General features: G+C 46.7%; 1 protein-coding gene across 1 annotated transcript in view; it reads right to left on the bottom strand.

The window, feature by feature from the left end:
* The window catches only part of map2k6 (mitogen-activated protein kinase kinase 6), a 125,270-nt gene that overhangs the window by 63,266 nt on the left and 34,422 nt on the right, over positions 1-27,582 (bottom strand). The window contains exons 2-3 of the mRNA XM_038777424.1: positions 20,919-20,985; positions 12,224-12,272 (exon numbers count right to left, since the gene is read on the bottom strand). Of these exons, the coding sequence (XP_038633352.1) occupies positions 12,224-12,272; positions 20,919-20,985 (116 nt within the window). The remainder of the gene's footprint in view (positions 1-12,223; positions 12,273-20,918; positions 20,986-27,582) is intronic.

Raw genomic sequence — 27,582 nt, 5'->3', positions numbered from 1 at the left:
CAGCCCCCCTAATCCCCAGCATTGTGAGAGGCAACAATGAGTGGATAGTCAAGGTAGGTTAGCACGTCTGGCTTTATACCAATGATGGTCAACCCGCGGCCGTGGTGACCAATCCGGGTTCCGAGTGTGGTCAACGTGATATTTAGTTGACCACTGCCCATGCACTGGGTTGCCGCATTCCGCTGATTTTCATCCACGTCGTTCTTTTCCTACTGCCATAACTAAAGGTCTATGCACGTATGTGATGTGAGGTGTGTGCTGATTACACAGAACGTTTACTGTGAGAACCGTGTGCTCCCTCTGCATTGAATCAAAGCAGAGATATTTATTTTCTTTTTAACCACTTAGAAGTTGATGACAGTTCTATAAACGGTTAAGCCATTTCGATAACTAATTATGAAATATTTGGCATGTATTAAATGTATTCAATCTTACTCATTGGGTCATGGTTCGCGAAGATACCCAATTTCAGTCTTGCGGCCCACTGAGATGAAGGTGGGTCAGTCAAGCAGCCCACTCACTAGCCTAGATCCCCCCATCACTGCTTCATACCGTAGGCGAGGTATCTTCCCACTGAGCCAGGAGAATTTATTTTTTTGTTCACAGGATGTGGGTGTTGTTGGAAGCCAGCGTTTATTACCCATCCCCCATGCTCTGAAGAGGAATGACCCATCCCATCCTCTTACACATATTTCGACACCATAGTGTCATGTGAGAGTACCTTCAAGAATTGGGTGTTTATAAATGGGTGTGCCTATAAACATCTGCAGTGAGAGAACCTTTAAGAAATGGGTGTTTACTACTGCAGTGATGTCAGAGAGTGGGCGGAGCTGGGCTGCCTGTCAGCTTTTTACTTTTGTTTTAGGCTGTTTGCTGCAGGGTGTGTTTTAGTTTTGTTTCCAGTGTTGGTGCTGAAGCCAGGCAGAGCAGGTGTACTTTTGATCTCACTGCCATGAAAAGACTATTTCTTGATCATTTGGTGAATTCAGAATTACAAATGTTTTCAGTAGTGAATGTAAACCTGATGTGCTTCTGTTAAAAGGTGTATCTTCTGTCTTCTGGATGTTGTTTGGGAAGTTATTAAGGATTATTTAGTATTGTATTCTTTGGGGTTGTATTTGAATTGATGATTGCTAAGATGTTCACTGTATGTTTCAAAAAGGTTAACTTGAGTTCATAGAATAAACATTGTTTTGCTTTAAAAAATACTTTTCCATTTCTGCTGTACCACACCTGTAGAGTGGGCCGTGTGCTCCCCATACCACAATCTATTAAAAGTTGCGGGTCAGGTGAACTCCATTATACACTTTGGGGTTCTCTAAACCCTGACCCATAACAATAAGCGAATGGCAGGATGTCATTTTGAGGATGTTCATTAGTCTTAATCTCTTCTGCAATGCAAACTCACAGTTGTGGCTTGCGACTATGCACACACCAGGGACAAGTCTGAGGGAAAGTAAGGGTTTTGCCCAAGACCAAACTGCCCCCAGGGGGCGTAAATCCCATGAACAACTAAATGTGAAAATGTGTGTTGGTAAATATTCTGACACGTTGGGTTTTCACTCTATCCCAATCAATCAAAGCCACATAATTACAGGCAGTCTGCGTAATATTTGGTGAAAGGGTCAGAACCGAAATGTTTCACCAGCATCAGACACCTCTGGAGAAGCTTATAGCATGTTATTATTATGCATCTTCTTATTTAAATCCAATGTGATGTAATCACTAATGCTCTGATGTCATCAGTTGTTGTTGCTGTTACCGGTGTACATTTGTATTAACTGTCATTAGGTTTTACACTGTTACTATTATTTCAATGTTTAGTTAATTGCTCCCATTTTTGAGTCTGTGCTGTATTTCAAACTTTGTTATTTTTAGATATTAAAGAAGATTAGCTTTATTAACAACGCGTTTCGACTAGCTTTTTGTGGTCAAGTTACCACATCCTTTTGATGATGAGGGTGGTATAAGTTTTGCTAAGTTTACCAACAGAAGACAAGTTAGCAGAACTGGGTCTATCAGTGAGTTTGTGGAAGAGAACAAGAATTGGACTGAATATAAGGAAAGTTGGAACACTTTTTCTTGGGAAATGGGATCACAGGTGTGGCTAGATAGCATTCAATTCTCCTGAGTGTGTGTGGGATAAATATTTATAAGCGACGGCGTGAAATGGGCACGGGGAGGACTGATTCTGCCCCTCACAGGGGGCCAACACGGCGCTGGAGCGGTTCATGCCGCTCCAGCCCCCCTTCCCAGCGCCAAATGGGAGCCGCGCCAACCCGCGCATGCGCAGGGGACTTCTTATGCGTGCCGGCCCCGACTCAACTTGGCGTCGATGTTCAGGGGCCGGCCGCGCAGGAAAGTAGGGGGATGGGGGTAAGGGGGATGGGGGTATAGGGCGGCCCGCCGATTGGTGGGCCCCGATCGCGGGCTGGACGACATCGGAGGGCCCCCCCCACCTCACAGGCTGCCCCCCGACCCGTCACACAGAATTACCGTCGGCAGTGACCAGGGGTGAACGGCACCGGCGGGACTCTGCCGTATCCGCACGGCCGCTTGGCCCATCCGGGCCGTCAAATGCGCCGGCGCAAATGGCGCCGGTTCTCTGCACCTCGTAGAATTGCGCGCCGGCGTCGGGGCGTCGTGGTGCGGTGATTCTCCGGCCCGACGTAGGGCTCGGTGAATCGCCCCGTATTTGTCACCAGGGCAACAAGAAGGGGCATTTAGCGAAGAGGTTCCAGAGCGCTAAGAGTACGCCGAAGGTTGAGCAGGGAACTTCAAATGCAAAGAAACTTCAGTCGATTGCACATCATTTGGAAAGTTCAGACCAGGCAGAGGAGCACTATTACGGCATGTTAATATGAGCGAGGGACGTGCATAGATTATTTATGCTACAGTGCAGTTCGATGGACAAGATGGAGGTGGACACAGGAGTCTCTGTATCAGTAATCAGTGAGGAGTCCTTCAGGAAGATTTGGGGCTCTAAGCAGGCACCAGCCCTTACTCAGGCAGGAATCAACGTTCAGATGTACACTTGTGAGCCCATACCATTGCTTGGAGCATTGCATAGAAACATGCATAGAAAATAGAAGCAGGAGTAGACCATTTGGCCCTTCAAGCCTGCCCTGCCATTCATTATGATCATGGCTGATCATCAAATTCAATACCCTGATTCCCCCCCCCCCCCCAACACCACCCAAACGTCCTTTGAATTCTTTAGCCACAAGAGCTACATCTAATTCTTTCTTGAAATCACACAACGCTTTGGCTTCAACTACTTTCTGTGGCAGTGAATTCCACATATTCACCATTCTCTGGGTTAAGAAATTGCTCCTCACCTCAGTCCTAACAGATTTACCCCTTATCCGCAAACTATGACCCCTGGTTCTGGACTCTCCCACCATTAGGAACATTCTTTCTGAATCTATCCTGTCTAATCCTGTAAGAATTTGATAAGTTTCTATGAGATCCCCTGTCATTCTTCTAAACTCCAATGAATGTCATCCTAACCGACTTTGTCTTTCCTCATATGACAGTCCCGCCCACCCAGAAATCAGCCTTAACTGCACTTCTTCCAGAGCAAGAAAATCCTTCCTCAGAAAAGGACACCAAAACTGCACGCACTACTTCAGGTGTAGCCTCACCAACACCCTATACAACTGCAGTAAAGCATCCCTATTCCTATACCCAAAACCTCTTGTTATGAAGGCCAACACACCTTTTGCCTTCTTTACTGCCTGCTGTACCTACGTGCTTACTTTCAGCGACTGATACACTTGGCACCAAGGTCTCGCTAAATATCCACCGCTCTCAATTTACACCCATTCAAATAATAAGACCATAAGACTATGGAGCAGAATTAGGCCATTCGGCCCATCGAGTCTGCTCAGCCATCCAATCATGGCTGATACGTTTGTAATCCCCACATATGCGCACAACCATCAATTATAAGAACAGGAATAATTGGAACTGCCCAATATGAAAACTGAATGGGCTCAATAATTCCGAGCCTTTGCGGCCACGCCCACTCCTCCTCCACTTTGGCTTTCTTGGCAAAGGGCACTGTCAGGGTTTGGGAAAGCGAGTAATAGCCTGAGGATCTACGAACAATTTAACTGTCGTGCCCCTTAATGTGCCCAGTTGGTCTTGGAAAATCTCAGGATATTTCTGAATGACGTCCTCTGTCACTCGTGTGCTTTATCTCACCCCAGAAGTTTCCTGAGCCGAGCACACGACCAACATGAGGGGACATAGCTTTAAATTGAGGGGTGATAGATATAGGACAGATGTCAGAGGCAGTTTCTTTACTCAGAGAGTAGTAGGGGTGTGGAACGCCCTGCCTGCAACAGTAGTAGACTCGCCAACTTTAAGGGCATTTAAGTGGTCACTGGATAGACATATGGATGAAAATGGAATAGTGTAGGTCAGATAGACTTCAGATGGTCGGCGCAACATCGAGGGCCGAAGGGCCCGTACTGCGCTGTAATGTTCTATGTTCTATGTAGACTTGGCCCATGGCTTTTACTACCAGGATCTGTGCTCTTGATTATTGGCTGTCATATGCAATATCTACCTCTTATTTGGCACAAGAGTAGAAAGGGAAATGTAGCCAAACCATGGCTAACAAGGGGAATTAGAGATAACATTTGATTCAAAGGTGAAGCATACGAATTAGCAAGAAAAAGCAATAGACCCGAGGATTGGGAACAGTTTAAACTTCAGAAAAGGTGTACCAAGGGATTGATTAAGAAAGGGAAAATACCATGAGAAAGTAAGATAGCGGGCAACACTAAAAACTGACTGTAAATGTTCCTATAGACACGTAAAGAGAAAAAGATTGGTTACTGCTTTTTCTTGCTAATTCATACGTTTTGTCTTTGAAGGAGGAGTTGGAGTGGCTGCAAAGGCTCGGAATTATTGAACCTATAGTTTTCATATTGGGCAGCTCCAATTGTTCCTGTTCTTAAAAGTGATGGTACTCTGCACATATGTGGGGATTTCACACTTACCATTAATCAAGTTTCTAAGCTGGACGCTTACCCGTTGCCAAGGGTAGAAGATCTGATTCCAACCCTTGCTGGAGGCAAAATGTTATCGAAACTGGACATGAGCCAGGCCTATCAACAACTCCTGCTCAATGAAGATTGGAAGTAGTACCCAACCATCAACACACATAAAGGGTTGTTCAAGTATAATCGTTTGTTTTTTGGCGTAACCTCCAGTCTGGCGATCTTTCAAAGATAATGAACAACCTGTTACAAGACAATCCGTATGTTGCAGTTTATCCAGATGACATTTTAGTTCCAGGTAAGAATGAGGAGGAGCAACTCAACAGGACTGCATCTGAAGCAGAACAAGTGCCTTTTTCAGGCACCGAGCATGGTGTACGTAGGCCCCAGAATTGGTGCACAAGGTTTATGTCCTGTGGAAAGGAAAGTTTGAGCGATTAAGGAAGCTCCGGAGCCCAGTAATGTGGCCAAGCTCAGATCATTTGTAGGTTTGGTAAACTAATTTGGAAATTTTTTGCCAAACTTGTCAACACGTGTTGGCTACACGGTACCTATTTGTGCACAAAAGAACAAAATGGAAGTGGGAATCTGCACAGAAGGAGGATTTCAAAGATGTGAAAACGCTGCTGCAATCGAAAAATCTGCGGGCCCATTTTGATCCAGACAGGTAACTTATTCTGTCGTGCGATGCCTTGCCTATAATTATTGTAATGAACTCCAATTGACTTTATTGGTTGGCCAATTGGAGTATGAGCTCCCTCAATGATAGCTCATTGAGGGGGCCCATATAATCACCTGTGTAGGCTTTGTGAGCCAGTCTTAGGTTGACTGGACTGCTAGTAGCACTGTTTGTAGCTGCTCCTGTAATATCGTTATTGTAAATAAATATTGGTGTGGTGACGGAACTCCTGCCTCCCGTGGATTACTACAGTGGCGACGAGGTAAACTAAGAATTTTGCGGAGACCAGCTGCCGCACTCAGAGGGTAAGCCTTGCCATTTTAAAAATGCCGTTTTTTGGGAGGTTAGAGGCATTCGACCCGGCTATTGAGGACTGGTCCCAGTATGTGGAGAGAATGTGTTACTTCCTCCGGGAAAATAATATACTGACGGACGAAAGGAGACGGCTTATTCTGCTGTTGGCGTGCGGACCCTCAGCTTTCGCCATTATACGTAGTCTGACTTATCCCGATGCGCCGGACACGAAAACTTTCCAAGAAGTAACAGAATTGGTGAAAGAGCACTACGACCCAAAACCACCCCTCATTTTGCGTAGGTACAGATTCTACACAGCGAAGCGGGAAGACAGGGAGTCAGTCACGAATTTCTTGACCCGCCTGAGAAGGCTGGCGGAAAAATGTGAGTTCGACCCGACGCTAAATGAAATGCTTCGGGACCGGTTAGTGTGTGGTATAAACGACCTCACAATACAGAAACGCCTGTTGCCGGAAACAGAGCTAGACTGCAGGCAGGCGTTACAGCTCGCACTGTCCCTAGAAAAGGCAGCAAGTGGGGTGCAGGAACTCCAGGGCACGCCAATGGAGGTAGATACCTGTGAGAGGGACTACCACAACGTGTCCTGCTACCAGATAGCCGCTCTCAGGAAAAACCAAAGGAATGGGGAAGAACGGCCAATAGCTTATGCTTCGAGGACCTTGGCGATGGCTGAGAGGAAGTACGCCCAAATCGAGAAGGAAGGACTGGCGGTGATATTCGCAGTAAAAAAATTTCACCATGATCTGTACAGGCGGAAATTCACCATAGTGATGGACCATAAGCCGTTATTAGGGTTATTAAAAGAAGACAAGTCAATACCCCCGATAGCATCAGCTAGAATCCAACGCTGGCCGTTGCTACTGGCGGCGTACAGATAAGTTCTGGAGCACAGACCGGGAACACGAGTAGCAAATGCAGATGCTTTGAGCAGACTTCCCCTCCCGGACACTCCGCCGCAAATACCAAACGTAGAGGAGACAGTAATGACTTTAAAAGTTTTGGACACCCTACCAGTAGACGCACAACATATTCGATTGTGGATGCAAAAAGACCCAGTTTTAGCCAAGATGAAGCATTTACTACTAACAGGGGAACTGGAAAGTCCAGTGGAGCCCCAGATGCACCCATACTGGAGCAGAAGGGACCAAATAACCGTAGAAGACGGTATCCTATTATGGGGAGCCCAGGTAATAGTCCCAGCTCAGGGCCGTCAGGCAATCTTAACCGAGTTACATCACGGACACCCAGGGGTGTCTAAAATGAAGATGCTAGCTCGAAGCTACGTTTGGTGGCCAGGTTTGGACACAGACATAGCAGCCTTGGTACGTCAGTGCCAGGAGTGCCAACAGGGGCAAAGGGTGCCACCAGCGGCGCCATTGCACCCGTGGGAATGGCCAGGCAGACCGTGGACCCGCCTGCATATTGACCACGCCGGCCCTTTCGTGGGCTCAATGGTTTTGGTGATAGTGGACGCCCACTTCAAATGGTTGGACGTCCAAATGGTTGGAAAATTCCTGAAGGAAAACGGAGTCCGTCACATCAAAACGGCCCCTTACCATCCAGCGACCAACGGCCTGGCAGAGAGCGCGGTCCAGACTCTTAAAGCGGGATTCAAGAAGCAGCCGGCAGCGTCAATAGACACAAAGCTCTCCCACTGGCTGTTTGATTACAGGACCACACCACATTCCACAACGGGCATACCGCCAGCTGAACTCTTAATGGGAAGTCGGCTGCAAACGAGGCTGAGTCTCCTTTTCCCAAATTTAACGGGGAAAGTGGAGAAACAACAGGAGGCCCAACGCAGGGGGCATGATAATAGTCGGCAGCAGAGACATTTCCAGGTGGGGGCACCGGTTTGGGTCAAGAATTATGGGAATGGACCAACGTGGGTCAAAGGCACGGTAGAGTCCCAAACAGGGCCCATATCCTATGAGGTTTCGATAGGAGGTAAGGTGCTGAAGAAACACCTAGACCAAATAAGGGCAGCGGAACCACACCTGGAGGCAGGCAAAGCAGGACCGCGTCAAGCTGGGATAGCCCAGACGGAAAGGATACCCACCCCAGCCACGAGCAATTTCTCCAGACCCTGTCATCCAGCCGTCAGAGTCGGAGATGGACACGTTCGACGAGCCCGCCGCGACACCTCTCCCCAAGGAGGAGGAAGAACAACTTCCAAGGAGGTCGTCAAGGAAAAGACGGGCACCTATAAGGTACACCCCGCCCACTTCGGAGAACGACCCGGCGGACGACACAGAAGTGACAGACCCAGACATGAGGAGCAGGAAGAAGCTCAGAGGAATGCCAGCTGGCAGGAATTCCTCGGCCCTTGAGAGGGGGGGGTGTAATGAACTACAATTGGCTTTATTGGTTGGCCAATTGGAGTATGAGCTCCCTCAATGATAGCTCATTGAGGGGTCCCGTATAAGCACCTGTGTAGGCTTTGTGAGCCAGTCTTAAGTTGACTGGACTGCTAGCAGCACTGTTTGTAGCTGCTCCTGTAATATCATTATTGTAAATAAATATTGGTGTGGTGAAGGAACTCCTGCCTTCCGTGGATTACTACAATTATATTAATAATAACCTTTTATTGTCACAAGTAGGCTTATATTAACACTGCAATTAAGTTACTGTGAAAAGTCCCTTAAGGTGTGGGAGTGGTACCTTCTCATGTAATGGAGTATGGATCCAAAAAACCTATTGGTTTTGCAACTAGAATGCTGACAAAAGCTAAAAAGGGATATTCACAAATGGACAAATAAGGTCTACCTATTGTTTTGGCGGGAAAAAGATTCCATCAGTGCCTCTATGATCCTTCATTCACCATACGTACTGACCACAAGACATTGATGAGCCTTTTCAATGGGTCAAAACATATTCCTGCCTAACTGCGATCCGCCTAACTGCGATCCGCCTAACTGCGATCCGCCTAACTGCGATCCGCCTAACTGCGATCCGCCTAGCTGCGATCCGCCTAGCTGCGATCCGCCTAGCTGCGATCCACCTAACTGCGATCCACCTAACTGCGATCCGCCTAGCTGCGATCCGCCTAGCTGCGATCCGCCTAACTGCGATCCGCCTAGCTGCGATCCGCCTAGCTGCGATCCATCTAACTGCGATCCACCTAACTGCGATCCGCCTAGCTGCGATCCGCCTAGCTGCGATCCGCCTAGCTGCGATCCGCCTAGCTGCGATCCACCTAGCTGCGATCCGCCTAGCTGCGATCCATCTAACTGCGATCCGCCTAGCTGCGATCCGCCTAGCTGCGATCCGCCTAACTGCGATCCGCCTAGCTGCGATCCGCCTAACTGCGATCCGCCTAACTGCGATCCGCCTAACTGCGATCCATCTAACTGCGATCCGCCTAACTGCGATCCATCTAACTGCGATCCTTCTAACTGCGATCCGCCTAACTGCAATCCGCCTAGCTGCGATCCACCTAACTGCGATCCATCTAACTGCGATCCATCTAACTGCGATCCGCCTAGCTGCGATCCGCCTATCTGCGATCCGCCTAACTGCGATCCGCCTAACTGCGATCCGCCTAACTGCGATCCGCCTAACTGCGATCCGCCTAGCTGCGATCCACCTAACTGCGATCCACCTAACTGCGATCCGCCTAGCTGCGATCCATCTAACTGCGATCCGCCTAGCTGCGATCCGCCTAACTGCGATCCGCCTAACTGCGATCCGCCTAACTGCGATCCGCCTAGCTGCGATCCACCTAGCTGCGATCCACCTAGCTGCGATCCACCTAACTGCGATCCACCTAACTGCGATCCGCCTAACTGCGATCCGCCTAACTGCGATCCGCCTAACTGCGATCCGCCTAGCTGCGATCCGCCTAACTGCGATCCGCCTAGCTGCGATCCGCCTAACTGCGATCCGCCTAACTGCGATCCGCCTAACTGCGATCCGCCTAACTGCGATCCGCCTAACTGCGATCCACCTAGCTGCGATCCACCTAGCTGCGATCCACCTAACTGCGATCCGCCTAACTGCGATCCGCCTAACTGCGATCCACCTAACTGCGATCCGCCTAACTGCGATCCGCCTAGCTCTGCCGGTCTGCCTTAGTCTCAAATCCCATAATAATTTTGGAAAACAAAAATGTACTAATCTCAAATTTGAAATGAAAATGTGCCCCAGCATCAATTGCTGTTTGCAAAAGAATTCCAAACCTCTAACAAGATTTGTGTGTTGAGGTATTTCCACAGATATGGGACGGGCCGCGCGAATCGCGTCACGCCGCCCCGAAGCCGGGACGCGATTCTCCGCAGGTCGGAGAGTCGACACCATTGGGGCCAGCGTGGTCGGCTTGGCGCCAGTCGGGGTATGCGACGACTCTCCGGCCCGGGCCGGTGCGCCGATTCTCCTACCCAGATGGGTCGAGCGGCCATCAACAAAAAGCCGAGTCCCGCTGGCGCCGTTCTAACATCCTCTGAGCCAGCGGGACCTCGGCGTTGAAGGGGCCGGGGCCTGCCTGTTGGGGTGGGGGTGGGTCCGGCCCCGGGGGTGGGGGGGGGGCTCCGTAGCGGCCTCTCTGCCCCCCCCCCGCCTCCTTTCCTCCGCGCTGGCTCGTGTAGCCCTGCACCATTTGGCGTCGGGGCCGGCGCGGGAAGAAGGCCACTGCGCATGCGCTAGATGGCGCCGGGCCAACTGCGTATGCACGGACCCCGTGGCACCGGGTTCAAGCCGGTATCGGCAGCTGTAGCGGCGTGGACCGCTCCACCGCCGTGCTACCCCACTTGTAGGCCGCAGAATGGGGTCCCGGAACGGGCACCAACGCCGGAATAAAACGCTCCTGCTTTTACGCCGCCCGATGGGAGAATCCCGCCCATGCACTCTGAAAGCCACTGCTCAGACCCATACAAACTCTGCAACATCCTCTTGTCTGTCTGCTGGATCAGACTGTCCATTATCTTACTGGGTTCTTTATTTCTGCTCCTGATGTGGGTATACACAGAAAACTCCTCACCAGCATGCAGACTTATGTTTCTACACCCAATCTTTTTTTTGAATGATAGAGAATAGAGTCCAGTTTTAACTGAGAAATGCTTTTGAAAAACAAAACGAAACTGAATAAAGTGATGCCTATTTCTAGCTGAGTGGACTGGATGGCAGTTCAGACTGGGAATATTATGCAACAGTGGCGCACTGCCCTCCAGTGGATAAAGCCAGTACAGCAAGAAATACACCTGCTTCAGACTTTCAATTGTTGCTCCTTTAGTAGTAATACTGTGGGGATGGCTCTACCTTGAGCCATCTACGCTGCAATTTTGTTTTTAAAATTTTTTTTACAAAACGTGTTTGATCTTATTGTGGGCATCAAATTCATGCTTTTGCGAAGTTGGATGGAAAACACAACACCCCTGTTTGCCAAGATTTGGCATCTATCAACAGTGATGCTCATCCAATCAATGCTGACCTCAAAATACTCAACTGGCCCTCATTCTCAGACAGTTACTTGAGCATTTACTGGGAGAGAACTGACAATTCTATCATTGCAAGCACAGAGGACTACCATGTCAAAAATTCAGCAATGCCCTGATCACTCAACAAGTCCACTGATAGGACGAAGGTGACAGGGGGCTCGTGCGCAGCACAGGCCTGTTGGACTGAAGACAGACCGTCTCTGCGTTGTAAAATTCCATGCTCTTTTATCTTGTGCTACAAATAAACAAATCCCAAAAATAACATTGTCGTGCATGTCTCTCTGATCTGAGTAACCAACAAGCCATTTACAATTCACCTCATGAAATAAGAGTAGTGGCTTGAGAAACATCCATTTGTGGAATCCTTAAAAGGACAATGCCACCCTGTTACCCAGCATAAAGGGCATCTCACTCACTTTGTTTCAGTTTAAAATGTTGTTGCCAGGAATTCTAAAACAAAATGGATAATATGACATTTGCCACGGAGAGCTTTCCTGCAAAACCAAATCTCAAAATAATGGTTTCATGTCAACTTCGTCCCAAATGCCACGTTCCCAAGGAAAAGTGGTTGGGAGGAACGACTCTCAGCAGGGGCTAGTTTAGCACAGAGCTAAATCGTTGGCTTTGAAAGCAGACCCAGGCAGGCCAGCAGCGCGGGTTCAATTCCCATACCAGCCTCCCCGAACAGGCGCCGGAATGTGGCGACTAGGGGCTTTTCAAGGTAACTTCATTTGAAGCCTACTTGTGACAATAAGCGATTTTCATTTCATTTTCATTTCATTTCTTACCTTTTCACCAATAGCAATGCAAGCCTTTGAATCCAGGTCTCTTGGTGGGCTGCAGAAAGAAAACAAAGGGTTTCAGCTAGCACATGGTCTCCTCAGAAAACAAACTGGGCAACTCGCTACAAAACGTGAGGGAACATGTTTCACCTGAGTTAACCAGCAAAAAACAAAAAAGGGTCAGGCTGTGTAAAGGGTGAAGCAGAGTTTCACTTTGATGATATGTTGGGGAGGTAGTGGTATTGTCACTGGACGCAGTGACCCAGGGTAATGCTCTGGGGTTCGAATCCCACCACAGTAGATGGTGAAATTGTGAGTCAATTAAAACAAAATATGCGGAATTAAACGTTTAATGATGAGCGTGAATTGCTTTTTGTAAAAGCCCATCTGGTTCATCAATGTCCTTCAGTGAAAGAAATCTACTGTCCTTACCTGGTCTGGCCCACATGTGACTCCCGACCCATAATCATGTGGTTGGATCCAAAATGGCCTCTGAATTGGCCCAGCGAGCCAATAATTATAACAAGGCCTATGACCAATTAAGGCAATAAACATCCAATAAATAACCAGTGATGCAGGCATCCATGAGCAAATAGGAAAAAAAAATACTGCACACAAGAGGCCAGTTGTCAAAACAGTCCACAGGAACAGAGGTGCTTTTCATTAGAAAGAAGGAGGAGATCTGGTGAAGGTGTTCAAAGGTATTAGGGGTTTTGAGAAGGTTACAAAAATGATTTCCATTGATTGATGAGTCGGTGATGTGGGCAGGGGTGGATTTTACAGTTAGTGGAGCCCTGTGCTCACCTTCGTTTCAAGAGCCAAGAAGATGAAGGCATGGGAAGCACTCGGGGATGGGCTGAAATTGGGGATATTCAAGAGGCCAGTTTGAGAGAAACAGCATCCGAACAAACAGAAATTCTGCATTCAAGGCATTTGTACATCTTAAACGCATGTCTGGGAACATTCACAATACTACCTTGTAAAGTAACTGGCACTGACACAAAGAAATAGATCACGGTTTGTCTTTGAGTGTCATGTTAGACTATTCGGTGTTACACCTGCGCTGATTTGCCTGCCGTGTCCAACACTGCAGTGACCAAGTCAGGGGCATGGACATCCGCTACTTGAAAAGCAGCTCAACATGAGAATTTTCAGACCGCACAGTATGTTGAACGAGCAGTCTGCAGGCAAAACACCAACTGCTTTGTGTCTCTCAAATGTTATACAAAAAAAGATCTGAGCAAATTCAGACAAAGTACCAAAAAAGGATGGAATAACTTGTCTCCGGAAAGAACTAAGCTAACCACCAAACCAAAGAATCTGGTAATGGGTTATCGAGCCAATTTTGCTTTGCAAATGCTGCTGATTGGCTCAAATCTGCAACAAATACAACGGGTAATCAGCCTCTGAATGGATGCCCTGCTTACCGTCTGGCCCTGCCGATGTGCACTCCAGCAGCGCTGACTCTCAACAGAGCCGGCAGTCCAAAGGCCAGCAGGAGACAGGGCCTCCCTGTTGGTCAGGTCCCTGTGCCTACGCATGGTGTGTTTCATTGCAAATCCACCCTGGATGTGGGGATGTTGTGGAGTTTCCAAATTAGAGGTCATAAACACAAACATCTTGAGAACAAAGGTGGAGATTAGCAAGAATTTAATTTAGATAAGAGTTAAAACATGGAACGGCCTTCCAAAACCAATGTTGAAAGGAGAGCTTAAATATTTTGTTTTTGTGAAAGATAAATAACTGAAAGAGTAAAAAATTCAAAAGGTTACAGGGAAAGGAAAAATCGAGACTTTCAAACACCCGACATAAATGTGATGGGTCATATCAAGGAAAGTCACCGTACTCCCAGGTGGCCATGGGCTACTTTCTTTGTTGAGGGGGGGGGGGGAGAGCTGACTGGTGGTGATTGAACCCGAGGATCACCACACCTCAGGCGAGGGGCAAGGTAGAGAAGACGGGGTACCATGAATACCCTCAGCCGGTACAGGGATTGAACCCATGCTGCTGGGCTCGCTCTGCATCACGAACTAGCTGTCTGACCAACTCAGCTAAACCGGCCCTGAATGGGCCATGTACCCTGCTTCTGTGATTCTAACGTATTCTAAAATATACACAGAGTGACAAACAATCTGACCAGTAAATTCTGAGGATTACATGGAGAGCCAGGTTAGCCGTCACTTGACAGGCCTGGCTTGGTAGCTACACCTGGTGCAAACTTTAGAAAGAATTCGCGCTCCTTTGGAAGTTAACCGCACGGCATGGAGGTCCGCAGCCCACCCCCCACCAAAGGAAAGGAAACTGGATGGAGAACGGGGAACAGAGATCTTGCTCTTGGCTCATGTATTTAAACACTGAGAAGCATGTATAAATTGGGTGTCTGGAATTGCTCTTTATTCCAGGAATATTTCTGCACCACATCCAAACAGATGTCACTTTTCCAATTCCACCCCCCTCGGGCGAAACTGGAAAGGCAGATACAATTCAAGTTGTTGCACTTTCGTCTTAAGTAGTTCTGGTTTTCCCTATTAGAAACTTGCTCCCCACCCTCTGGCCTCACGGGCTGACCACAAAGGGGCACAAAGGAGTAACGCGATGGGTATCCCGCCCCTCTCCATTGCGAAGGTGCCTCAATGTTCTTACAGCTGTCCTCGCCACACACTGAGTGAAGCTTCGAATAACTACTTCGAGATTCCACAACATAAGTTCTTACAAAACAGAAAAATACCTTTTGGCCAATGTAATGTTGGAAACGTCTATTCATCTGTCATAAGCTATGCAGATGTTGATAAGAGCATAGCACATTTGACAGAAGCCAGCATTGCACTTAGCGGTTCAACAACATGCATTTATATAGTGCCTCAAAAGTACTGAAACGTCCCAGCACTGTAAAACAAAATAGGACACCAGGCCACGGAAGGAGATATTGGAGCAGATGGCCAAAAGCTTGCCCATGAGATCCATGTTTCAAGGAGTGTCCTGAGGGGGAAAGCAGAGAGGTATGGGAAAGGAATTCCAGAGCTTAGGACCTAGGCAGCTGAAGACACAGCTGTTGTTGGTGAAGGGATTAAAATCGGGGATGCTCAAAGAGGCCAGAGTTATATGGGGCTGGGGGAGGACTACAGAGATAAGGAGGATCGAGACCATGGAGGGATTTGAAAACAAGGATGAAAATTTTTCAGTTGAGATGTTGCTTAACTAGCAGATAAGGTAGGTCAGCGAACACAGGGCTGATAGGGGAATGGGACTTGCTGCAAACGCAGAGAGCAAGAATAACACTGATCACAGTGAAGGCCGAACGCCAAGTGAAAAGGGGCACGAGAATCACAGCTCTGAACCGCACAGATATCAACTACCCCGACTGACATAAAGTTGCATTTAATTCATTGCAACAGATTTTTAAGCAGCCCTCCTGCAAATGAAAATGAAAAATGAATGAATGAAAATCGCTTATTGTCACGAGTAGGCTTCAATGAAGTTACTTTGAAAAGCCCCTAGTCGCCACATTCCAGCGCCTGTCCGGGGAGGCTGGTACGGGAATCGAACCGTGCTGCTGGCCTGCTTGGTCTGCTTTAAAAGCCAGCGATTTAGCCGAGTGAGCTAAACCAGCCTACCAACCAATAATACAACTCATATTTTTAAATAGTTAAGTTGTTAACATCAGAGTATATTTACAATGAACAAAAAAACAGATTGTGATTTTTTTTTGTAATTACAGCAATAATTTCGGAAATTTATTTTGGTTAAACATGGCACTGGCACATGCCTGAATCGTTATGTTTTCTTTCACGGGCAATCCACAGGAACAACAAGTGTTCTTCTCAACTACACTGTGGTCTCAGTGAATAAAGCTCTTCCAATCTGCTGCGACTCAAGTCAATGTGAATGGAAGTGGCTCAGTTCCCACTCCTTCAAAAAGGTTTCTACGGACATCAGACACCTTAACGATGGGCTGGGCCTGAATGTATTCTGAGTGAACATTGGCTTTGATGATTGATGGCACAGAAGATCACTCAGTCTTCTGGATTGCAGTAGAGAAAGCAGTTTCATTTGTTTTTCTTTTTGATATTTTGCAGACAAAGCATTTCAACATCGCAGGTTTCTAACCATTGGTGATTCCTCTCACGGCTGTTGAACATCTGGGTTTAATATGGTATTGGTGTTCCACATAGTTAAAGAAACAAGCATCTTTCAAGGGGGTTCCTGTCCTGAAGGACACTGTTCTTTAACAGGATATTTTACAGATTTGGCTGGACCTCCGCCAGTGAAGGTGGGGACGGTAGGGGAGAGCATCGAGCAGGGAGCAGCTATTTTGGCCAACCGAGGGGTGGAGAAAGGGTTGCAGAAAGGAGCATAAACAGAAACCTAGGAATGGGAGTTGTAGCATGGAGGAGCCAAGGCTACAAATAGGACAACTCAAAGCCTCTAACGCTGCCGAGAGAATCGGGAAGTGGAAGTGGGCATACGGCTGCTGGAGACTGGGCAGCTCCCAGGAGTCCAAGATAAAGGGGAGGGATATTCCCCTGGTGTCTGGGAGACAAGGTCATCTGGTTCATGTGCTCGCGGGGAATTAGTAATCGGAGCTCCACCAATCAAACTCTTCTACCAGCTGGTTAAAGAGCAGAAGTTGAACTCTGTGGTCACATAGTGAATCTGGAGCATTGGCGTTAATGTCCATTATAAATTGTTTGTTTTTCGGAGCTAAGCCTTTGCTTATATGTTTATAAAAAATTGAAACCAGTGGAATTGAAGATCTTTGTTTTATAACCGTTCTGCTGTCCGTGTGCTTGAATTATACGTTTTCAGAACATTTCTTTACTTCAATTCCATAATTTAACAGCTCCAAATACTTTTATACAAACACAAACATATGAATCTGGAGCAGAAGTAGGTCAGTCAGCCCTTCAATCTCAGAGTAAGGGGTCGTCCATTTAAGACAGAGAAGAGGAGGAAGGGCAGCACGGTGGCACAGTGGTTAGCATTGCTGCCTACGGTGCTGAGGACCCGGGTTCGAATCCCGGCCCTGGGTCACTGTCGTGAGGAGTTTGCACATTCTCCCGTGTCTGCGTGGGTTTCACCCCCGCAACCCAAAGATGTGCAGGATAGGTGGATTGGCTACGCTAAATTGCCCCTTAATTGGAAAAAATAATTGGGTACTCTAAATTTATTTTTAAAAAAGAAAAAAAAGAGAAGAGGAGGAATTTTTTCTCTCAGAGGGTAATGAATCTGTGGAATTCTTTACCTCAGAGAGCTGTAGAGGCCGGGTCAACCGATATGTTCAAGGCTGAGATACACAAGTTTTAAAAAAAAAAAATTTAGGATGTCCAATTCTTTCTTTTTTCCAATTAAGGGGCAATTTAGAACATAGAACATAGAACAGTACAGCACAGAACAGGCCCTTCGGCCCTCGATGTTGTGCCGAGCAATGATCACCCTACTCAAACCCACGTATCCACCCTATACCCGTAACCCAAGAACCCCCCCTTAACCTTACTTTTTTTGGACACTACGGGCAATTTAGCACGGCCAATCCACCTAACCCGCACATCTTTGGACTGTGGGAGGAAACCGGAGCACCCGGAGGAAACCCACGCACACACGGGGAGGACGTGCAGACTCCAAACAGACAGTGACCCAGCCGGGAATCGAACCTGGGACCCCGGAGCTGTGAAGCATTTATGCTAACCACCATGCTACCGTGCTGCCCTTCCTCCTCTTCTCTGTCTTAAATGGGCGACCCCTTACTCTGAGATTGAAGGGCTGACTGACCTACCCTGCACATCTTTTTGGGTTGTGGGGATGAGACCCACGCAGACACGGGGAGAATGTGCAAACTGCACGCGGACAGTGACTCGGGGCCGGGATCGAACCCAGGTCCTCAGCGCCATGAGGCAGCAGTGCTAACCACTGCGCAGCCGTGCCGCCCAGAAGATAGACAGATTTTTTTAATCAGTAAGGGAATCAAGTGTTCTGTGGATAAGGCAGGAAAGTTGAGTTGAGGCTCAGATATATATATGTATATATATCAGGTGAGTCATGATCTCATTGAATGGCAGAACAGACCCGATGGGCCGAATGGCCTAGTTCTGCTCCTGTGTGTTATGGTCTTAAATGTGCATGTTATAACCTGCCTGCTTACCACTGGCTGGGGACTAATGACAATCCCACAATCCTGTGGGAGTATGAGCTTCCCCAATGAGGGGGGCGGAGAAATCATTATGAAATGAAATGAAAATGAAAATTGCTTATTGTCACGAGTAGGCTTCAATGAAGTTACTGTGAAAAGCCCCTAGTCGCCACATTCCGGCGCCTGTTCGGGGAGGCTGTTACGGGAATCGAACCGTGCTGCTGGCCTGCCTTGGTCTGCTTCCAAAGCCAGCGATTAGCAGACTCCCTGCATAAATAGAGCTGACCTGTTTGGAACCAGGGAGACAGAGGAGTGAGCAGCAAGAGAAGTTGCTGCTGTTGTATATATATATTATTGTAAATAAATGTTATTTCTTTGTATCCTGAAAACTCGTGCTGGATTCTTCGTGGCCCTCACAAAAGTGGACATGGATAGAATGCTGGTCTTGTGCAGTAGTCAAAAATCCAGCTTGATGTGTATTCAGTCCAGGAGGCGTGGGGTGCTTACATTCAAAATAGCACCCAGAAAACTGTCAAGGGGATACCACATAAGGAAAAATTCCTATTTTGGAGGAAATCTGGTGCTGTGTTTAGAGTTGCAAATGGGAGTTCAAGGAGTGGAGAAACCTTTTTGCTTGGGCATAATTTACCCTGAACCGGTTCCATTCAGAGTCCATGACAGTAACGACAGAGGCATCATTAGCCCAACTGCCTCCTTCTTTCCTTCTCAAGTTTCACTCAGATTGACTTTCATCAACAACAGAAATATTTCTTTGTGTAATGTCTTTAATATAATGAAACATGCCAGGGTTCTTCACAGGGACATTATAAAACAGCGTATAACACTGAGCCACATAAGGAGATATGAGGAACATAGGACTTAGGAGCAGGAGTAGGCCATTCGGCACTTCAAGCCTGCTCTGCCGATCAGGATGATTATGGTTGATCTGTTTGTGGTCTCAGCTTCACATTCCTGTCTGGCCCCCATAACCTTTGACTCCCTTGCCTAACAAAAATCAGTCTAACTCAGTCTTGAATAAATTTGAAGACCCATTCCCCACTAATTTCTGGGGAAGAAAATCCCACAGATTAATGACCTACTGAGAGATAGAAATGCTCCTCGTCTCTGTCAATAAAGTAAAGTTAAGAACAAAGTTGCCATTGTCCCAAATGACTATAGGCTGCTTTCCCCTTTGACGGAGGGGGGGGGGGGAGATATGACTGATGGTGATTTAACCTGAGGATCACCACACCTCGGACAAGGGGCAAGGTTGAGAAGACGGAGCCTTCATGAATAACGTCAGCCGGTACAGGAATTGAAACCGCGCTTTGGCCTCACTCTGCATCACGAACCAGCTAACTGAGCTAAACTGATCTGGATGTCCTGGACCCTGAATCACAAAGGTAGTATGTATGTATGTACAAAGGTGATTAGGAAGGCAAATGAAATGTTGGTGTTTATTGCAAGGGAAATACCTCACCTGGTACACTTTGTGCAGTTTTCGTCTCCTTACCTGAGAAATGGTATAATAGAATTTGGGGGCAGCACAGTGGCGCACTGCTGCCTATGGGACCGAGGACCCGGGTTTGATCCTGGCCCCGGGTCACTGTCTGTGTGGAGTTTGCACATTCGCCTCGTGCCTGCGTGGGTCTCATCCCCGCTACCCTAAAGATGTGCAGGTTAGGTGGATTGGACATGCTAAATTACCCCTTAATTGAAAAAAATATAACTGGGTACTCCGAATTTATTTTTAAAAAATAGAATTGGCAGCAGTTCAGATCAGGTTCTTGCAATAGATTCCAGGAGTGAAGGGTTATTGTATGAGGAAAAGTTGGTTAGGTTGGATATTTTATCCTTTGTAGTTTAGAATTATGAGAGGTGAGTTTACTGAAACATCCAGGATCCTGAGGAGACTTGACAGGGTGGAAGTTGAGGGGATGCTTTCCCGTATGGAAGAGATTAGAGCCAAGGGACACTGTTTAAAAATAAGGATCTCCCATTTAAGACAGAGATTTTTCTCTGAAGGATCACTGATCTGTGGAATTTTCTTCCTCAGAGCGGGTGAGGCAGGGTCATTGAATATTTTGAAGGTTGTGTTAGATAGATTCTTTATTGACAAGGGAGTCAAAGGGTACAGGGGGTAGACATGAAGACAGAGTTGAGGCCACAATCAAATCAGCTATGATCTTATCAAATGGCGGGGCAGATGTGAAGGGCTGGCACACGGACAGCAGAAAGGTTATAAAACAAAGATCTTCAGAACTGCCCCGCCATTTGATAAGATCATGGCTGATCTGATCATGGCCTCAATGCTATCTTCCTGTCTACCCTCTGTATTTCATGAACCTTATCTGAACTGCTGCAAATTCTATTTTTTTCAATAAATTTTAATAAGTTTTTAATAAACCCAATTTTTTTCCCCCCCCAATTAAGGGGCAATTTTCAAAATATTACCCAAAACACTGTCCGCTTGGTCACCCCGACCTTGCATATCTTCTATGGTTTTAATAACTCTGCAGTCCTGCCTGGTATTGAATGAATCACAAGTTCCATGAAATTGTGGTTACTACTTACGTGGGGCTTGCCTGGGGCTGCTCGAATACCTCCTTTGACAACTTCAATCCCCGGCTCTTTTTCTTGCCTGTTAAGACATAAACCACAGGGAAAAGGATGATATTGAGCTGGGGCCCAGCAGTTACTGAGGTGGAATCACAGCTTCACAAATGCCCTTCCATTTGGTAAACTTTCCTACTTTATTTGCAGTCCAAATCATAGAATTATACAGCCCAGAAGGAGGCCATTCGTCCCATCATGTTTGTACCTGTTCTTTGAAAGAGTTATCCAATTAATTCAATTAATCATCTTTCATTTTCACTCCACAGTATAAATATTTCCCACTTTCTCTGTCTGTTAGCTTTGACAAAGAGTCATCTGGACTCGAAAGGTTAGTTCTTTTCTCTCCCTCCAGATGCTGCCAGACCTGCTGAGATTTTCCAGCATTTTCTTTTTGGATCCAATTAATCTTATCCCCTTCATTCCCCAGAGCCCTGACAATTTTCCCTTTCAAGTATTTATCCAATTTGGTTTTGTAAATTACAATTGAAATTGCTTCCACCAATCTTTCAGGCGATGCATTCCAGAATTCCCTCACCTCAGCCGTTGGTTTTTCAAGCTAATTATCTGAAATCGGTTGGCATCGAACACAGTTTATGCACATTATGTGGAGGAGATAACCCACTCCTGGTCACATTTCAAATGTGTAGTTTGCATGTTCTCCCCATTTCTGCTTGTGTTTCCTCCAAGTGCTCCAGTTTCCTCTCACAGTGCAAAGATGTGCAGGTTAGGTAGATTGAACATGTTAAATTGTCTCTTAGTGTCCAAAGATTAGGTGGGGTTATGGGGTAACGGGGATGGGGCAGGGGAGTGGGCCTAGATGCGAGTGCTCTTTCAGAGGGTTGGTGGTGACTCGATGGGCCGAGTGGCCTCCTTCTGTAGTGTAGGTATTCTATATTTTAAAAAATAGGAATGACCATGTGTTTATCCAACTACACATCTGAACCAGAGCTCACAGTGATTTTGATGGGGTAACGACGAGGAAGATTGGGATAGTTTTATAAGGATAAAGGGAACTAACCAGCACACACCGTAATAACGGCAGCGCGGCAGCACAGTGGTTAGCACTGTTGCTTCACAGCGCCAAAGTCCCAGGTTCGATTCGCGGCTTGGGTGACTGTCTGTCCGGAGACACATTCTCATCATGACTGCATGGGTTTCCTCCGGGTGTTCCGGTTTCCTCCCACAAGTGCCAAAAGACATGCTGTTAGGTAGTTTGGACATTCTGAATTCTCCCCCAGTGTACCTGAACAGCTGCCGGAGTGTGGCGACGAGGCGATTTTCACAGTAACTTCAGTGCAGTGTTAATGTAAGCCTACTTGTGACAATAATAAAGACTATTATGATATTTGCGACCCGAGGTGTTTAGCTTTTCTGTGCTGTTTTGCTTTACGCTTATGAAGCCATTACAAAAGTATCATCGCAGATCAAAAATTGACTTCACGTTTCAACAATTCTTAAGCAATTCTCATTTTCAAGGAACTGAATCTATTTTTTCATTCACCTTACTTAAAGTTCATGTCTTCATGTATATGTGGGCCAGGCTAACAGATCATTATTTCATTTTCAAAAATGGTCGGCCATTATTTTCCATTTGAAAATGATGAATGTAACATACTTAATTTGGTTGCAATAGAGAATGGCATTAAAAAATCTCAGTCACTTGACCTTATAAGCCAATTTACCCCCCCCCCCCCCCCCCCCGCCTTTGTATCATTTCTGTAGTTTTAAAAGTGGGCCATAGTTTAAAACAATACAATAGTGCAACTGAAATCTCCATCCTTGCATTATTACATCACAATTGCGGTGCTATGTCTTTTCGTCCGACGTCATTTCGTCCAACGACACTTCGTCCACGTCTTTTGGTCCAACGTCTTTTTGTCCGCCCGTCTTTTGGTCCAACGTCACTTCGTCCAATTATCCAATTACAAAAAGTTTAATTTAGTTTTTCAATGTTACTGCTCAAGGATCCTCTCCACCTATTTCGCCTCTTGATGTTGAGTTCTGCATTTGTGCTGCTTGATCTCCAGACATTATTAAGATAAGCTGCAGGATATTCACCCATGTGTGCTCCAGCGTGATGAGAGCCATTGTATCTGATGGAATATTTGATCATTTCAGACCTGTAATGTCAGAACCCACTGCCAACCAGAGGTTTTAATCACTCGACGAAAATCGAGAAATAAATCTGCTTCTTTCAGAACTGCACTCATTGTCTAAATCCAATTAGACTCCCACTTATATCTGTGTCTGTCGGAATTGTAGAATATCAAATCATCTTGTCCTCTCCCCATTATTCTCTCTCGGGTACAGTTCTGGAAATCTAACTTTTAGGGAATTTCGGGAATTTACAATTTACATCAATTTTAAGTAATTTCGGGAATTTTATGTAATTAGTAAACTTTTAGATTTTTTAACTGCACTTTTAGATTTTTTAACTTTTTAACTGCATTTTTCAACTTGCATTTTACTTGCATTTTATCAATTACTTGCATTTTAACAATTAAATTCACTTGCTGTATTGTACTTGCATTTTATCAATTAAATGGTTTTATACGGAGTTAATTTGTAATTGGATAATTGGACGAAGTGACGTTGGACCAAAAGACGGGCGGACAAAAAGACGTTGGACCAAAAGACGTGGACGAAGTGTCGTTGGACGAAGTGACGTCGGACGAAAAGACGCGACACGCACAATTGCAAGAGCATTTCAAATCAAGCTATACTCTTTGTTTTTTAGAAATTACTTAAGCACTACCACACTCACGTCACATCATTCCATAAAATGCCATCCCTGGCTGACCGTATTGTACAGTAAATCAACTGGATACCAACTACAGGCTTCCTTCTCCAGCCTGGAGACCCACCCACCCTCACAGCCCAAGGAACATCCGAGGTGACGGATTATTCCTTACAGGTGCCCGGAGACAGGTACCTTCACTTCAGATAGTACAGGGTTCACAGGCTGCACTGTGCATTCTATAATCCACTTGTGGTTACTTACAACCACTGTGGTTCTGTTTTAGGTTCTGCAGGAACAGTGCAGTTAAATGCCTATCCAAACAGCTTTTACTTCAGTAATATAACAGGTCCAGTGTTCAATGCTTTAATCTGCACCTAACTGCCACAGGTTTACATGTATGTTTGAGATAAATTTATCAGTCAAATTTCACAATGCCACCCGTCTCTCATTTCAATTACCATTCTTTGACAATTCTATACTAGCCTATGTGTCAGCCGACCCAACTGGAAGGCAAACTCCCCAATATCTGTAGGCACATGGATAACCCTTATTGTTGTCAAGTTCTTTGTTGCTCAGTGTCGACTGTCACAACATCGTGAGCTAGAAACATATCGGCCATGATTGAATGGCGGAGCAGACCCGATGGGGCAAATGGGCTAATTCTGCTCCGATGTCTTATGGTCTATGTCCTTATAGTGTGTGGTCAATTTCAGCCCCACTTGATCAGGAATCGCAACACAATAATAATAACATTTTTAGTGTCATAAGTAGCCTTACATTAACACTGTAATGAAGTTACAAGTGAAATTAGATTTATTTTGAAATACTGGAGCTCCGTGGCTAAGCACAATAAACTTGTTTGTAACTTTAACACAAGAAACCTTTTCTTATGTATAGTATTACAATTAAGGGATTGCTTTGGGGGCCTTGGAGATCGGGATACCATTTAAAAATGGTGTCCCGATCTCTCGCTACACGGGGGAGTTCCGGCAAGCACGGCTCCCCAGTGTACAAACGGGGCTATGTGCAGCCTCGGCTGCGCAAGTTGCATTGAATAGCTATATGTTTCTTGGCACTGCAAGAGCCGGTAAACGTGCGGCTAAACACGCTCGCTATGGGATTTGTTCTCATTTAGTTGAATCAAGCCCTTAGAAATGTTTTCATCACTGGGAAGCTGAACTCACCAGCCAGTCTGGCCCCTCAGAGATTGGGCCGCCATTTTGAAAGGGTACCCCGATTGAGAGCTTGAGAGTACCCCACACCTCCCACCTGTCATAATATACATCTATGTATATAATGGAGTGCAGACAGACAGCGAGTGACACACAGGATGACCAGTAAGCACACAGAATAGAGCAGCCAATCACCAGACAGGACGCTACCACTATAAAGCCAGAGGTCACCAGGTTTCCCGCTCTCTCGGGACCCAGCCTCTGAGACAGTCAGAGTTCGTGAGCTAGCCAGTGCAAATACCATGCGGTAGCTAGTAAGTCTGGTCAGGCTAGTACTAGGTCTCCAGTCAAGTCAGCATAGTGTCAACCCACAGTTGAACATGTATAATAGTTAAGACGTTAAATAAAATCGTGTTGCATCTTATCAAGTGTTGGAGGTCTGTCTCTCGTTACACTGCATCAAGTGCAGTCCACATTGACCCAGCCTGCCCAACACATCACCACCCACGGGCAACGTCACTACCCTACTCCCTCCACCTTGTGAAGACACTCCGCTATGGAGCCACTGAGGGCCTCCCTAGCCCCCTTTTCACCCATTCCCTTTTAGGACCCCCACTCTCAACTCCCCCAACCTTTATGAGGCCCCTTCATTGTCCATCCCCCCACCCTTCATAATATTCATCAAACCCTTCCTCATGACCTGACACTTGACAGTGCCACCCTGGCACCTGGGCACCCTGACACTGCCATCCTAGCACCCTGGCAGTGCCTGTGCTAGCCTGGCAATGCCACCCAGGCACCCTGGAAGTGCCAAGGTGCCTGGGCACCAGGAGGACATCCTGCCCTGCCCTTCACCACCCACGGGTCTCCATTGGCCTGTGGAACCCCCAGGTGCCGTTACCCCAGTCTACGTTTGTGTGGACCAGTACCAAACTGCGCCTTTTCGAGGCCTCGCTCAGGAGGCCGTTAGTTCCTGGGCGTCGGAGAATCCAGCACTGACATTCGGCAATGAGCCATACGGCTCATTTAAATATTGATCAGATGGGCGAGATCAGGATGAATCTCGCAAGACATCGCAAGCGTCGCAAATCTTGCAAGAGGCATCACCAAGTTGAGCACGACGGGGCTGGTAAATTGACCCGCAAGTTTATTGGAGGGTGTTTAGAGAAGTTTCACTGGGATGATCCCCGGTATGGAGGGGCAGTCTTTTGAGCAAAGGTGAAACAGGTTGGAACTCTACTCACTGGAAGATTAAGAGGTGATCTCAATGCAACAGGGGCTCGACAGCGTAAATGCTGAGATGTTTCCCTTAATGGGAAAGTCTAGAACCACCGGGCATTGTCTCAGAAGGAAGTGGTGACAATTTAAGACTGTGATGAAAGGAATTTCTTCTCTCAGAAGGTTGAGTGTCTTTCGAAATCTTTGCCACAGAGAGCTGTGTAGGCAGAGTCCTTGGGATGGATTGTCCACTGTCGGAATTTCCGTTGTGCCGGCAGCGAACCCTCAATCAGGAATTTCACAACTGCACGGGTCTGCCCACAATGGGAAGCCCAATTGGCCGGCTGGCGAGACGGAGAATCCCGCCACCAGGTTTCCGGGTGCTGCGGGGCAGGTCTCCCCGAACAGGCACTGAATGTGGCGACAAGGGGCTTTTCACAGTAACTTCATTGAAGCCTACTTGTGACAATAAGCGATTATTATTATTAGAATCCCGCCCCATGTGTGTATTTAAGGCAAGATAAATTCTTGGTCAGTAAAGAAATCAAGGGTTGCGGGATAAGCACAGAAAAATGGATGTTGGATCAGCTGTGATCCGAGTGAATGGTGGAGCAGGCTCAAGGCGTCAAATAGCTGATTCCTGTTCCTATTTCTTATGGTTTTATTACGATCTTGTGGAATTTACCACTGGCCAATTTTTAGGTATCAAAACTAGGCCAAAATCCACTTCTGACACATCCTCGTTCACATTGCACGAGCCAACAACTAGATGTGCATTTCCATCTCAGTCATTATTTTATCACCATCCAATGATACCCGACATTTACAGCATTCAGCATGCCATTTGTTTTTGGTGGTTATTTCATCAAGGACAATTTTACAGAAAGGTGGTGCTGAAAGTCTAGAATCGCAGGCTTAGAATTGACAGATTTTTAATCAGGTAATGGTATCACGGGTAATTGAGCCGAGATGGGAAAATGGATTTGAAATACAGATTAGCCATTGATCTAACACGCGGGCAGAGCACGCTCATGGGGCTGAATGGTCTACACCTGTTACTATGTTACAACTGAAACAGCCAACGTCCAAATGTAGCAAAAACCTGAACAATATCCAGCTCGGGCTGACGAGTAACATTTGTTCCCATCTAAATGCCAGCCAATAACCATCTCCAACAAGAGAAAATGTAACCATTGCCCCCTGACATTCAATGGCCTCGCCATCACTGAATCCCCACTATCAACACTGACGATCAACTGAATTGGACTAGTCATATAAATGTGCTACAAAACTAGGTCAAGGGCGAGGGATCCTGCGGTGAAAAACTCACACCTTCTGACTACAAAACCCTGAGCGGGATTCGGTCGGAGAATCCCCGTTGGCGCCAAAATCGGGGGGCAGCGCCACTTTTGTGATGCCCAGCCCCCTCCAAAGCAGCGTCAACTGAGGCCCTCCCCTGATGCTCCGCCCCTGATGGGCTGAGTTCCCGAAG

Source organism: Scyliorhinus canicula, chromosome 18, assembly GCF_902713615.1.
Source record: "Scyliorhinus canicula chromosome 18, sScyCan1.1, whole genome shotgun sequence".
Taxonomy (NCBI): domain Eukaryota; kingdom Metazoa; phylum Chordata; class Chondrichthyes; order Carcharhiniformes; family Scyliorhinidae; genus Scyliorhinus; species Scyliorhinus canicula.
Note: the sequence above shows the minus strand (reverse complement) of the source record. Positions and strands in the feature narration are given on the sequence as shown.